General features: G+C 37.4%; 1 protein-coding gene across 1 annotated transcript in view; it reads right to left on the bottom strand.

Moving 5' to 3' along the window:
• pde2a (phosphodiesterase 2A) overlaps positions 1 to 12,181 on the bottom strand; it is a 201,736-nt gene that overhangs the window by 20,498 nt on the left and 169,057 nt on the right. The window contains exons 8-18 of the mRNA XM_088346134.1: positions 11,489 to 11,548; positions 10,788 to 10,944; positions 10,250 to 10,302; positions 9,622 to 9,696; positions 9,468 to 9,509; positions 9,265 to 9,333; positions 9,047 to 9,177; positions 2,843 to 2,954; positions 1,281 to 1,320; positions 757 to 820; positions 519 to 600 (exon numbers count right to left, since the gene is read on the bottom strand). Coding sequence (XP_088202260.1) covers positions 519 to 600; positions 757 to 820; positions 1,281 to 1,320; positions 2,843 to 2,954; positions 9,047 to 9,177; positions 9,265 to 9,333; positions 9,468 to 9,509; positions 9,622 to 9,696; positions 10,250 to 10,302; positions 10,788 to 10,944; positions 11,489 to 11,548 — 885 coding nt within the window. The remainder of the gene's footprint in view (positions 1 to 518; positions 601 to 756; positions 821 to 1,280; positions 1,321 to 2,842; positions 2,955 to 9,046; positions 9,178 to 9,264; positions 9,334 to 9,467; positions 9,510 to 9,621; positions 9,697 to 10,249; positions 10,303 to 10,787; positions 10,945 to 11,488; positions 11,549 to 12,181) is intronic.

Genomic DNA, 12,181 nt, shown 5'->3' with positions numbered 1-12,181 from the left:
TGCATGTTTTTGGAATGTGGGAGAAAACCGGAGTGCCCGGAGGAAACTCACGCAAGCACGGGGAGGACATGCAAGGTTCGATCTTATGACCTCAGAACTGTGCCGCACACGCGCTAACCACTGCGCCGCCATGCAGCCTCAAAGTTTAGTACTTATTTTAAATTTGACATTTCTGTATACGCTAGAATACTTTTTTTATGAAATGAAATTATCTGCATTTATATAGCACTTCTCAAGTCAAGACTACCCAAAGCGCTTTACAGTGTGCTTCACATTTCCCAATAGCGGCCGTGCAGCCATGTAAGGCGCTAACCTGCTTATTGGGGGTATTAGGGGTTCAGTGTCTTACCCAAAGACACTTCGACATGTAACACGGAACACCCGGGATTCGAACTGCGATCTCTTGATCCCAAGACGAGCGCTCTACCTCCTGAGCCACTTCGGTAAGAAATTGCATAATAAAGCAAAGTGCACAGTTGTAAATGAAAGTTTAGAAATGACTACAGAGTGAACTGTACCTCTTCATCGCTAACCACACCACCATCAAACACCTTGGCTACCAGCTCGTGGCTATGGCGATCCAGCAGGAACACCGAACAGCTGAAAGACACAGTAAGCTTCAAAGATAGACGACCAGCAGCGAGCAAGGCCGCCAAACGACATTTATTCCATTTAATCTCAGGTCAATTTGAACCCGCATTAAAGAAGGCAAGATAGCATTTTGCATAAAAGAGACCTCTAGACAGGCTGACTTACATCTCCGCACCACTGAGGTTTCTGGCCTCCACTATAATTTCCTGCAGCAGCACTGACACGTCGTCTGGAAGTATAAAAGGCAGGATGAGAGGAAATAAAAAGGCAAGGAGAGGGAAACAACGGCAAATACAGGACAAGATAAATTTGGACAGTTATAGTGATTTATTTATGCAGGCTGATAAGCTCTATTGTCGATAGTGCTCTAAATAAAGAGGTACCATTTGTTTCAACGAACAGTAGAATGGATAGCGGTGTAGCAGCAATTATGACGGCTCAGCAAACACTAATCGTACCGATGGTGCTACTTTTTTAGGATCATTTAAATGTCGGAGGGCCTCAATTTTAATACCCTTGTAATTTTACAGCTGACAGTGTAATCACCTTTGGCATCTTTAATATTTGCCCCTATAACATGCACCATGTGTTTGATCAGGCCGTTACTTATATATGGGACATTAACTATGATTGTAAATGTCCTCGATCGCTGCAGATAACACACAGGCAAAAGCAGAGCAACATCATACCCAAGTGTGTGAAGAGGTTCTTGGCAACTTGCAGGAGTGCCTATGAGGAGAAAAATTGCACTTGAAAAGGTTTGGTTGAAACACTCGTGTATAGAGGATCAATCCACCCATATGTAGAAATAGTTGTAAAGATAAATAAATGCCTAAAAATATACAAATGGACCAAAAATAAAATCACGTAACAACTAAAGTTTTGAAATAAATGTAAGGTATTCATTATTCATGCACTTTGTCATTTCTTTTGTCACATATTTCAGTATTTATTTCGTCATTTAGTTTCTCGTGTATTTAGTTGCAACAAATCGCTATCTAAATAAGTGTGTGGGTAAAACAGGCTTTTTACGTACTGTTTGATTGATAAATGTACTAATGTTCATTACTAAATAACCAATGGGTGATTAGCTCAGGCAATTGGGCCGCCTACTGGTTTGAATTTTTTTTTGCTGCGACAAAATACATGAGAAACTAAATTATGAAATAGATACTAAAATATATGGCAGAAGAAATCTCAAAATACCAGACAAATTAAATGTCAGAATGCGCAACACAATGCATGCCAAAAAAATGTGCCAAAATACAAGGTAAAAAACACAACAAAATACACAAAAGAACAAAACCCCCCAAAAAAGACAAAATAAATTACAAAATACACGAGAAAAAAAAAAAAACATTGGAAAGTAAATACAAAATATATGGAAAAATTGATCAAAAATTTACCAAATTGCCGAAAAAAAATGACCAAAAAAAAGACAGAATAAATGACAAAATACACAACAAAATGCATGCCAAAAAACAACAAAAACACTACACGATAAACAACAAAATTCACAACAAAATGTATGGTAAAAATGTGACAAAATACACGACCAAAACACGATGAAAACTAAGACAAAAAAGGTGAAAAAAAACCATGAAAAAAACCCCAAGACAAAATATATGTCACGAAACAAAACAAATATGCAACACAAAATACACCACAGAAAACAACAAAAAAGCACGACAAATTGAATGACAAAATATACGACAAAATACATGACAAAATAAATGACAAAAAGAGGACAGAAAAACCCAACTAAAATAGGACAGAATCGATGACAAAATACATGACAAAATACACAATGAAATACACGAAAAAAAAAACCATGACAAAATATATGACTAAATTGCATTTATATTATATATATGTGTTATGTTAGCATATTCGCCTAGCACGAAAAAACGGGTGGAAACAAATGCTGGCCTGGAGAGTGATGGCCGCCCTCAGGCTGTACTTACCCAAGACACACCACCTGAAATGGTACCCTACGACCTTAATGGTTAAGGGATCCAACCAACCAACCAACCAACCAACCAACCAACCAACCAACCAACCAACCAACCAACCAACCAACCAACCAACCAACCAACCAACCAACCAACCAACCAACCAACCAACCAACCAACCAACCAACCACCCAACCATGTATTTATTTATACAATTATTTCAAAGTACTGCAGGATTGATCCTTCATATAATATACGTGTACATATTAAAGCATGTAAAAAAGGAACAGCTGCATTACCTGGCACTCTACTTTGAGTTTTTGTTCCTTCTGGAAGGCCAAAGTTGAGGTGAGGACCGTTGAAGTGTAACAGAAACAGTGCTGGATGACGTGCTCGTCCGCCTCGGCGTGTCTGTTAGGGGAATCGATATGGTGTCAATCATGAGTCATAGATTCCAGTTTCAGGATTGGTTGTTAAAACTGGTACAGGCAATTACTTTTTCACTTAGGACCAGATAGGTTTTTTATTCTGTTGTGCCTTAATAAATGGAAAAAACATTTCAGAAGTGCATTTTGTATTTCCTTGGATTGTCTCTGTGTTGTATTGAAATTGATTTGATGATCTGTCACCTTTGTGAAGGATACAAAAACAAAAAAAAACCCTACCGCAATCAGGAAGGGGGCAAATCAATAAAAATTACCCCGTTAGTCATCTTGCAGGGCCTTAACTCATGCATAGACATGCATTGCTCTTCCAATTTGCTTGGTTTCGAAAACATTTCCAAGATATACATAACTACATGTTGAATACTTTGTCAATTAATCGAAAAATCAGGTGAAACTCTGAGCTAGAGTCTGGGTGAGTTTGGGCCAAAACCGGGTTTTCCACAAAAGGTTTGGATAAAACTTTCCACTTTTTTCAAATAGCATTTTTTTTAAACCTCTAAAAATAAAACAAACATGAAGAATTCATATGAAAATCAATCAGTCAGTAATAAACTAATCCATAATCAGCTAGGGCTGCACTTAAAGGGACGGTGATTATTATTCAGTGCCACCTAGTTGTAAAAAAATGTCTTTCATTAAAAAAAAAACAATATTATTTTAACGAATTAGCAAAAATACATGAATTGTCATATAGATGTGCATTTTTTTAAATACTTGTAGGTCGATACATTTTCATTTCTCTTTCAGAACTAATTAAAACACCCTTAAAATGAGATCAATGTCTTAAGTTTAATAAATAATTGACTCGTAACACTGTGGGATAGCCCCGACTTGTATGACTTAGAGAGAAATGATGATAAAACAACAACTGTGCAAAAAATAAGAATATTTCAATTTCAGAAGTGAATAGGGTTGTATTCAACCTTTTTTTTTTTTTCTAAGCAATTTTGTGTGTATTTGTTGTTGTTGTTGATAAAGTTATTCTGCTTTTTTCAATTTTTAATATTGGACACCTGCAACAAGATTGCCAGTTTAGTATTCTGACTATTATTTGTCACTGTAGTTTTTTTAATTTGACTATGAGATGATGACCAATATTATATAATTGTTGGCCATCCTGCTTCCTTAGGTAAACCGCCCCCCCGCCCCAAAAAAAGAATAAAAAATTAAGAAATGTCACGAAAGGTTGGGCTTAAAATATAAGAATAATGTTGCTTCATGGCCAGTTTGAGTCTCCATAATTTTCATTGTTACCTGGGATTCTTAGCACTTATTTTTGGCTGTACGACAGAATACTACAACATGTAGTGGTCAAATAATCCACTTGGTCCCCTTTAATTTTCTTATGAAGGCAGGGGTCTCAAATTATCACGTTTAGGGTTGCAAATAGCCCATAGGCCGCGAGTCTGAGACCCATGCCGTCGTAGCAAGATAGCGGACAACTATGCCAGGTCCCTCTAGATGAGCCAAATGTTCCGTAAGATTCTGACCTATGAGTATTACAAAAAGCATTTTATTATGATAGTTCATGCATTTTTGCTTATTATTGAAATCAATGTTGTTTTACTTCGAATGAATAAATTGTTTTTTACCATTAGGAAGTGATAAATATTACACTGTCCACTTATTCTAAAAAAACAAAACAAAGTGCAATATTTTACCTGTGTTGAAGTCATTAAATGGTAAACAAACACCCTATTAATTGAATTACTCTTGAATATTATGGAACAACAACAATATTTGATTATTATGTTGATTATTTAAACAACTATTCAATAAACAACATTAGCTGAAAAAAAAAAAAAAAAAAAAAAAAAAATAAAAAAAATATATATATATATATATATACACTGAGTATAGTACTGTGTTATCAATTGCATATTTATAATTGATAAGTCATTTACTAATTTGGCCCATTCCATGTCATATAATCATAAACATGTTTTTTTTTTTTGCACTTTAATGTTTTAATGTAATGCCTCCCCTGTAAAGCATTCAGTTATATTTTGTCTATTGTTACAAATGAAACATCATATGGAGCATGGCAATCCTAGAAATTGATTACCACAAGGTTTCTTTATGTCATTAGAAGAAAGGAAACCAGAGGAAAATAAACAAGAAAAGAGAGGGAAAATGAAGATCAGAGAGGGGGGGCAAAAAAGCTTGTTATTCTTACAGAAAAATGGCAAATAATCATGTCAGCTCCGTCAAGGTCAACCTCATGTTATGTCAAATACAAATTTCTCTGAGTCGTTTTTACAATAGTTGGCTAAATTATTTTCCCCCCATTTTATTAACACTCCACTTATTGAAACATGAATATTTTGTTTGTTTGTTTGTTTGTACATGATTCAATTGTTTGTTTGTTTGTACATGATTCAAATTGAATCTTTTCTTCCGGCGCCGTCACGAATGGCAGCCACTCCAGCAGCTCCCGTGTTATTTTCGATTGTTCTCAGCTCAGGGATGCTGCTGGAAATGTGAATTTCCCTTCGGGGATGAACAAAGTATCTATCTATCTATCTATCTATCTATCTACTGAGTTTTTTTTTTTTGAGTTTTCCTTGCCCTCATGCAGGTTTCAGATCGGGGAATGTTGTAATTCTGGCATGTGCTTCCTTTGAGACTCTCTGTGAGTAAGGGCATTACAAATACATGTGACTTGTCATCATTTGTGACTTTGTTTCTGTTGTTGCAGACCACAATAAAGCACCAATTAAGTGGAATCCAATCTGGAGTCATCCGCTGGAGCTTTCACTGTGTTTGATCCTCTCAGTTTTTGTGCAATAATTATGCTTGCATATCCAAGCATGCCATATGACTAACAATAGATTAAAAAAAGAAAAAGTTGGCGAACAGATTTTCACCGATGAGATCATTGCCTGCAGTATTCTGTTCTTGTCTAAAGAGGGCAGTAGGACCTTTCCAGGCAAAGGTGAGCTTAAAAGAATAGCTCCGGGGCTTTTTCGCCCTTGGCTAAACTCGTGGGAAGCCTTGGAAGGAGGCAGGAGTTATATACAGCCAAGAACAGACTTCCAAACAAGTGAAATCAAGTTCACTCCCATAATAGACACAAGCCCTCTGTGACTGACAACCATCAACACCCAGCAGTGGTCTTCCTTTAAAAAAAGAAACTCTACCATGCTTTTGTTTTTCCCTGCCACTGGAGGAAAAAAATACCCTTGAACTATATGGAAATGTTTGAAGGCCAGCAGGACTCTGATTCCAAAGACCAGAAGTCGCCGAGGCACAGAATGCACAAAATACAAAGAACCCTGCAAACAAAGTCGCGGAATGTACACAACATTACGTACATACCCCAGCACTTGTGAATCTCTTTGTTAGTTGTTAAAAAGAAAACATCTCCAAACCAATGTTGCCCTGCTATATAATGTCAAGAAAGCTTCGACAATGACATCTACCTACCTACCTACCTACCTACCTACCTACCTACCTACCTACCTACCTACCTACCTCCCTCTCTCTCTCTCTCTCTCTCTCTCTCTCTCTCTCTCTCTCTCTCTCTCTCTCTCTCTCTCTCTCTCTCTCTCTCTCTCTCTCTCTCTCTCTCTCTCTCTCTATATATATATATATATATATATATATATATATATATATATATATATATATTTGTCTCTCTACACATCCTGCAACTCTTGCAACACTAATGAAGAATTAACACATCTTTACTCATCTAAAGCGCTACACACACCAATGGTGTGTGACCCCAATGGTAATTGACATTTTGCTCTGGAAGGGAAACTTTTTGGAGAAAAACACCACGGTGCCAATAGAGTAGATTAGGGGTCACCAACCTTTTTCGGGCCGAGAGGTACTTTTTGTTACTAACTAGCGCAAAGGGCACACTGTTTGATATGCATTTCTAAAGTAACAACTTATCATGTTATTATTATGTTGTTACTTTGTTATCACCAGGTTAATTGTTGGAAGTAGGCTTAAATAGACTCAGTCCACTAAAAAAAAGCACTAACATAATCATCTTACTAGAAAATCACAATGACCTAACACTTGTGACCTATTTTCAGAACAGGTCTGTGGGCAACTTAGTTGTCCTAAGTGGGCACCCTGGTGCCTGCAGGCACCACGTTGGAGACCCCTGGCGTAGAGTATCAAACATGTGTAATAATTTTGTCACTTGGTTCCTAAATTTATGTGTATGGGGGGACAGGGGAAAACGGCAAGCTGCCCTTTTATAATGGGCTCTAAATACGAAACACTGCGATGAAAATATCGATGACGCCCTTCTAGGGCATAAATGAGTTGATGTTTTTGCTAACATTATTCATAGAATAAATGACAGGAGGTTTGACAGTACATTATTTTGTTTAATGTTTACAACATATTTACTATATTTCAACTTTTTAACCCAGAAATCAAATCCTCAATTCATACATCTGAATTGAACAGCACGAGAGATCTCGCTGTAAGACACAAATATTAAGTAAGTCGAGGGAGAGGATTCAATAATGTTAAATGATACTTGACATTGTTTTTGCTTTTGTTTTATCGTTGTTTTGACTTATTCTGTTTTTTGTTTTTATCATGTTCAAAATACAGTTTCATTCATTCATTCATTCATTCATTAGTAGTGGAAGTTATGTATCAAAACTTCCACAGTGCCTTTCAGTATCATCGGGGTCATTGCCAGCCAGTGTTTACTTTAATACCTGAGGAATGATGAAAGGAAATTCAATTTGTTCCAGGATCGCGTCAACCATCAGTGACAACAAGACAACTTCTCTCGTCTGTTTTGCAATCTGTTGCCCTGGCGCTGTCATCCAAAAATATAGGGCTCACATTGTATTCTACGCAGCTCTCATTTGCCTTTTCTTTTCACGTAGTAGTAAATATGTGCTTGTCTTCGTAATCTGACTCTGTGTTAGTCGCTTTTTTGAATGTGATTCGAAAACAAGCGACGTAAACAACTTTGAGTACAGCTGGAACGGCACAACTGAAAACGGCTTCAGGTGTGCAGGGGCGTTCTGCTGCCAAAGGCGACAATGCCAAATTCCCCAGGCGGTAGGCGTCAGGCGTGCGCCTGGCTGAGCACTTGCTGCAGAGCAAGCGAGAGTAAAAAGATGAAGACAGTGCACAATCGTATATGTGTTATAGATGTGTTTTATAAATATATATATATACCTTGTGAATTATATTAAACTCCTGTATGTGTTATATATATATATATATATATATATATATATATATATATATATATATATATATATATATATATATATATATATATATATATATATATATATATATATATATATATATATATATATATATAATATATATATACACACATATATACATATATACAAGGAACATAAAATTATATATAAAGTGAAAGTTTGTATTGTACTGTATACCTTTTCTAGGAACTTTCATTTCTAATGGGCATTAGAAATCATTCAGTCTCTTTAGAAACAATGTTTTAGTGTTTGACTTATCTTAACCCTAATTCTAATAATGATAACCTGGTAATAACATAATAACATACTCATAAAAACGTACTCATGTATCGAAACCACTTTATAAATCCCGATTTTTGTTTGTGGGTGTTTGTATGTGACTTATAGGCTCAGAAACAGCTGGTGCTATCTTTGTGAAAATTCACACAGAACTACTTCCACTCCCTCTGGGGGTGTCTTTAACTAGGTTTTGTGTATAAATACTTAAAATTCAAAAATTGATAAGCATTTGCTTTTCTGGGGTCTGCTTTCGTGAGGTTTCTAACGCTCCCGATCGACCACTCCAAGTTACAATTCCAATCTTTTATCGGACAGGCAATGCTGTGCCATTTTGCTTGTTTATATTATTACTGTATTATTTTTTTGTCATATTACTGTATGGTTTATGTTCAATTACTATTTCAAAGAGATAGTGATCAGGAAGATGTGTTTTATAGCTATCTAGATTAACTTGGATGACATAGGGAGGCCAGGAACGGATGGATTTGTTTTGTATCGGGAGAATTGACTGGTCATAACAACAATTTTATCTTTAAGGAGAATTTGTTTCAGTCTTCCATACCTCTGACCCCCTTTCTTGTTGAAGGCACATGCCAGCGCCACCACCTGGCCTGTTGCTCTGCTCACTACTGGGACGCACAACATGGAGGAGATCTCACAGCCCAACATACTGGAGAGTTGCCTGCGCTCCTCCTGACAGGCCAGAAGATACGATCAGCGTGCACAAGATGAACACAGACTCTGATGGACATGAGGCCAGAGGGAAATAATTTTCCTCACAGTACTGATGTCTTGAAGGGAAATTGACTTCTTCTTCTCCACGACTTGACCAAAACGTCCAAACATCAGCTGCACACAGAAGGGCATTGGTTAAAGGTCAGCTCATTAACCCAAAAAATGCATCAGATGAAATGAACTGGTTTTATTATTGGATCAAAGTTGATCAGACATGTTGCAAGATCTTGTTTGAGGCCACACCTCACCGGGAAACTTATCTCCTCCTCCAGAACTTTGTCTCCAACTACCTAAAGGCCACACAAATACAAAGTCAACAAGATATCATGGACATGTAATAGTACCTAATATTTCATCCAAATTGTCAGCTATTCACATCGCATGTCACGCTAGTGAACGTACTTGGCAGAAGAGCTGGTGGTTGTCCTCAGACACTAGCAGCAGACAACAACACTGTGACTGAGTCTGATCTTGCAGCTGCGCGTACACAGAAACACATGATAAATATTCACAACATTAGTTTTGGTTGAGATTCAGAATCAGCTTCAAGTTGTCTAACTTAGTGTTTAGAAAAGAATAGAATACTGTACTGTTTGCAGGGTTCTTTGTATTTTGTTTATTGTCAAACATAATAACATAGTGAACATGGTTTGCAACAAGATTGGACATGGAACTCCAGGATAAACAAAATAAACAGTAATACAAATTTAAAATTGTCTTTATTATGTTTACCATTTAAATGCAAATGGCATTTTTTTTGCAACCCCGGTTGTTGATAACAGTAGTTTAAAACTAGGATACAGTAAATAATTATCTATATACAAAAGAAAAAAACTATGTACATACTGTATATTCTGTGTTTTTGTATATGTACATCACGTTGCGGCTGACAGATAGTATGTGAAGTATATAATGAGGTACAAAGGTTATCATTACAAACAAGTTAGGAAGCAGACGCTATTCTTTCATGTTTAGCATATATCGTGTGTGTGCACGGGGGTGTAGTGTATGACTGATGTCAAGTACTTACATAATTGATGACTTTGAGTTGAAGAGACGCTGCATCGAGGTCATAAAGCTCACCTAAGAGACAGGGCACAGAGAGTGAGTGATGACTGCTAAACAGTGAGGAGCGAGGCCAAAGAAATAAAAAAAACAAAAAGAAATCAAGTCCAAGTTGGGTATGCAGAACATGTACGAAGTCGGACAGAAAGCAATCCCTGGAGAGATGCTTTGTGACAGAGAGGTCAGGGAGCAGAAGAGCACCAACCGGCAAACACATACGGGAATAATGAAGACAAGTGAAGGCTACAAGGAAGGAGGAAGCCCAAAGGTTTGACAGAGAGATGGCAAGAAGACAAACAACAGGGACAAGAGAAGGAGACCCCGAGGTAACTCTCATTTGTTGACAATTACAGATGAGTAAATAGAGCTAATGCACGCGGTAAGATCAAGTTCTATTATGCATGAGGTTAGAGACGTTATCTTCACAAAGCAGGCAGAACCCCTTTACCATGCCAATGAGGCCATCGAAATTCAAAGGTCTACCGTGCTCACAGTTTACATACCACAAAGTTGCAGAATATTGCGGTCCAACTCGCTGTAGTCCTGCTCCAAGACGTTGAGGTGCAGCAGTGCATTGTGGGACTGAATGGGCGAGGGGCTGAGCGGAGGCCTCTGGTAGGATGCTTGAACTAACTGGACCCGCACGCAGGCCACTGAGGCCTACGATGTAAAACAGTGATGAACACTTTGTAGTTCTGCAGAATGCTCAAAAATGACCAACCAACTTAAACTAGCTTTTTGGGGTATTTAGCACAAATCAATTTTTTGGTTTGTGCTAAATAAAATGACCCTGTTTTTGAGTAGTGTCCTTTGATGGCGACAAAAAAAATCTTCTGACGTTAAGTGGAAAGTTTGGCAATGTTTCGAATTAATCTTCAATCAAATTTCAACACGGCTTGCCAAGATAAAATGGCAAAAATAGAATAAGATACATATCATAACACTCATAACATGTATGCATAACTCACTTTTTTTGGCCCAATTTAAAATGTTGCTTAAATCAGGTTCCCATCAAAAGCTGTTTAACTGCACAACTGCCCAAGTCGGTCAACCAATAATAACAGTGCAATATAGTGCCAAGATTATTGTTATGTTATAAGTCAAAATAACACCTTGATGTGATGAAAATAATATTTAATGATTTATTAAGTAATTAACGCGGAAAAAAGTCAAAACAACGATGAGTGTGTTGAAAGGAACATACATGTTTTTCTAGCATGCTGAGATGTGCTTCATCTTGATCTGAGAGAAGACCACAGCCCACCTGCAATATAAAAACACAAAAACACACGCCCACACACATACACAATTAAGGCCATGATTCTTTATTTTTATCAATAGTTTTGGAACAAATTTTCCAGTGAAGTTTAACATTAAAAAAAGGAAATAATTTAAAAAATGCTAAAACGAAAATATATTTAATTGAAAAATTGATTTCTGAAGAGGTTTTAATCCAGACCAGGGGCTGGCAACCTATGACATGCGCGCCAGCAGTGGAACGCGAGGGGTTAACCAGTGGCATGCGAGCGCACAGCAAAATAATGATTTTTTTTTTCTTTTAAAGCACATTTACCTCAAATTTAGACATTTTCAGTTGCGCGCCGTGTTGTTTAAAGGCTTTACGGTCGCGCCCCTTCTCTTCTGCTCCGTTTGTGAGCGTGTGAGCGTGTGTCTGCGTGGCGCCGAGAAGAGGAGTAGAGATCCGTGTTTTAACCCAGCCAACGAAACACAAAAAATGTCGTTCTTTTCAGCGAGCGTGGGCAAACGACTGGGGCTTTATGCCCAAAAAAATGACCGTGCTGTTTGTGCATTATGCCTCGAGAGCGTTGTACCTCGCACATCAAGGGTTGAACGTCAATACGTAACGAATCATGAACATGAATTCAAGGACGAGTCT

This window comes from Urocampus carinirostris, chromosome 10 (assembly GCF_059441175.1).
Source record: "Urocampus carinirostris isolate Australia breed hairy pipefish chromosome 10, RoL_Ucar_1.0, whole genome shotgun sequence".
In the NCBI taxonomy this organism is placed as follows: Eukaryota; Metazoa; Chordata; class Actinopteri; order Syngnathiformes; family Syngnathidae; genus Urocampus; species Urocampus carinirostris.
This window is presented reverse-complemented; position numbering and strand designations above follow the sequence as displayed.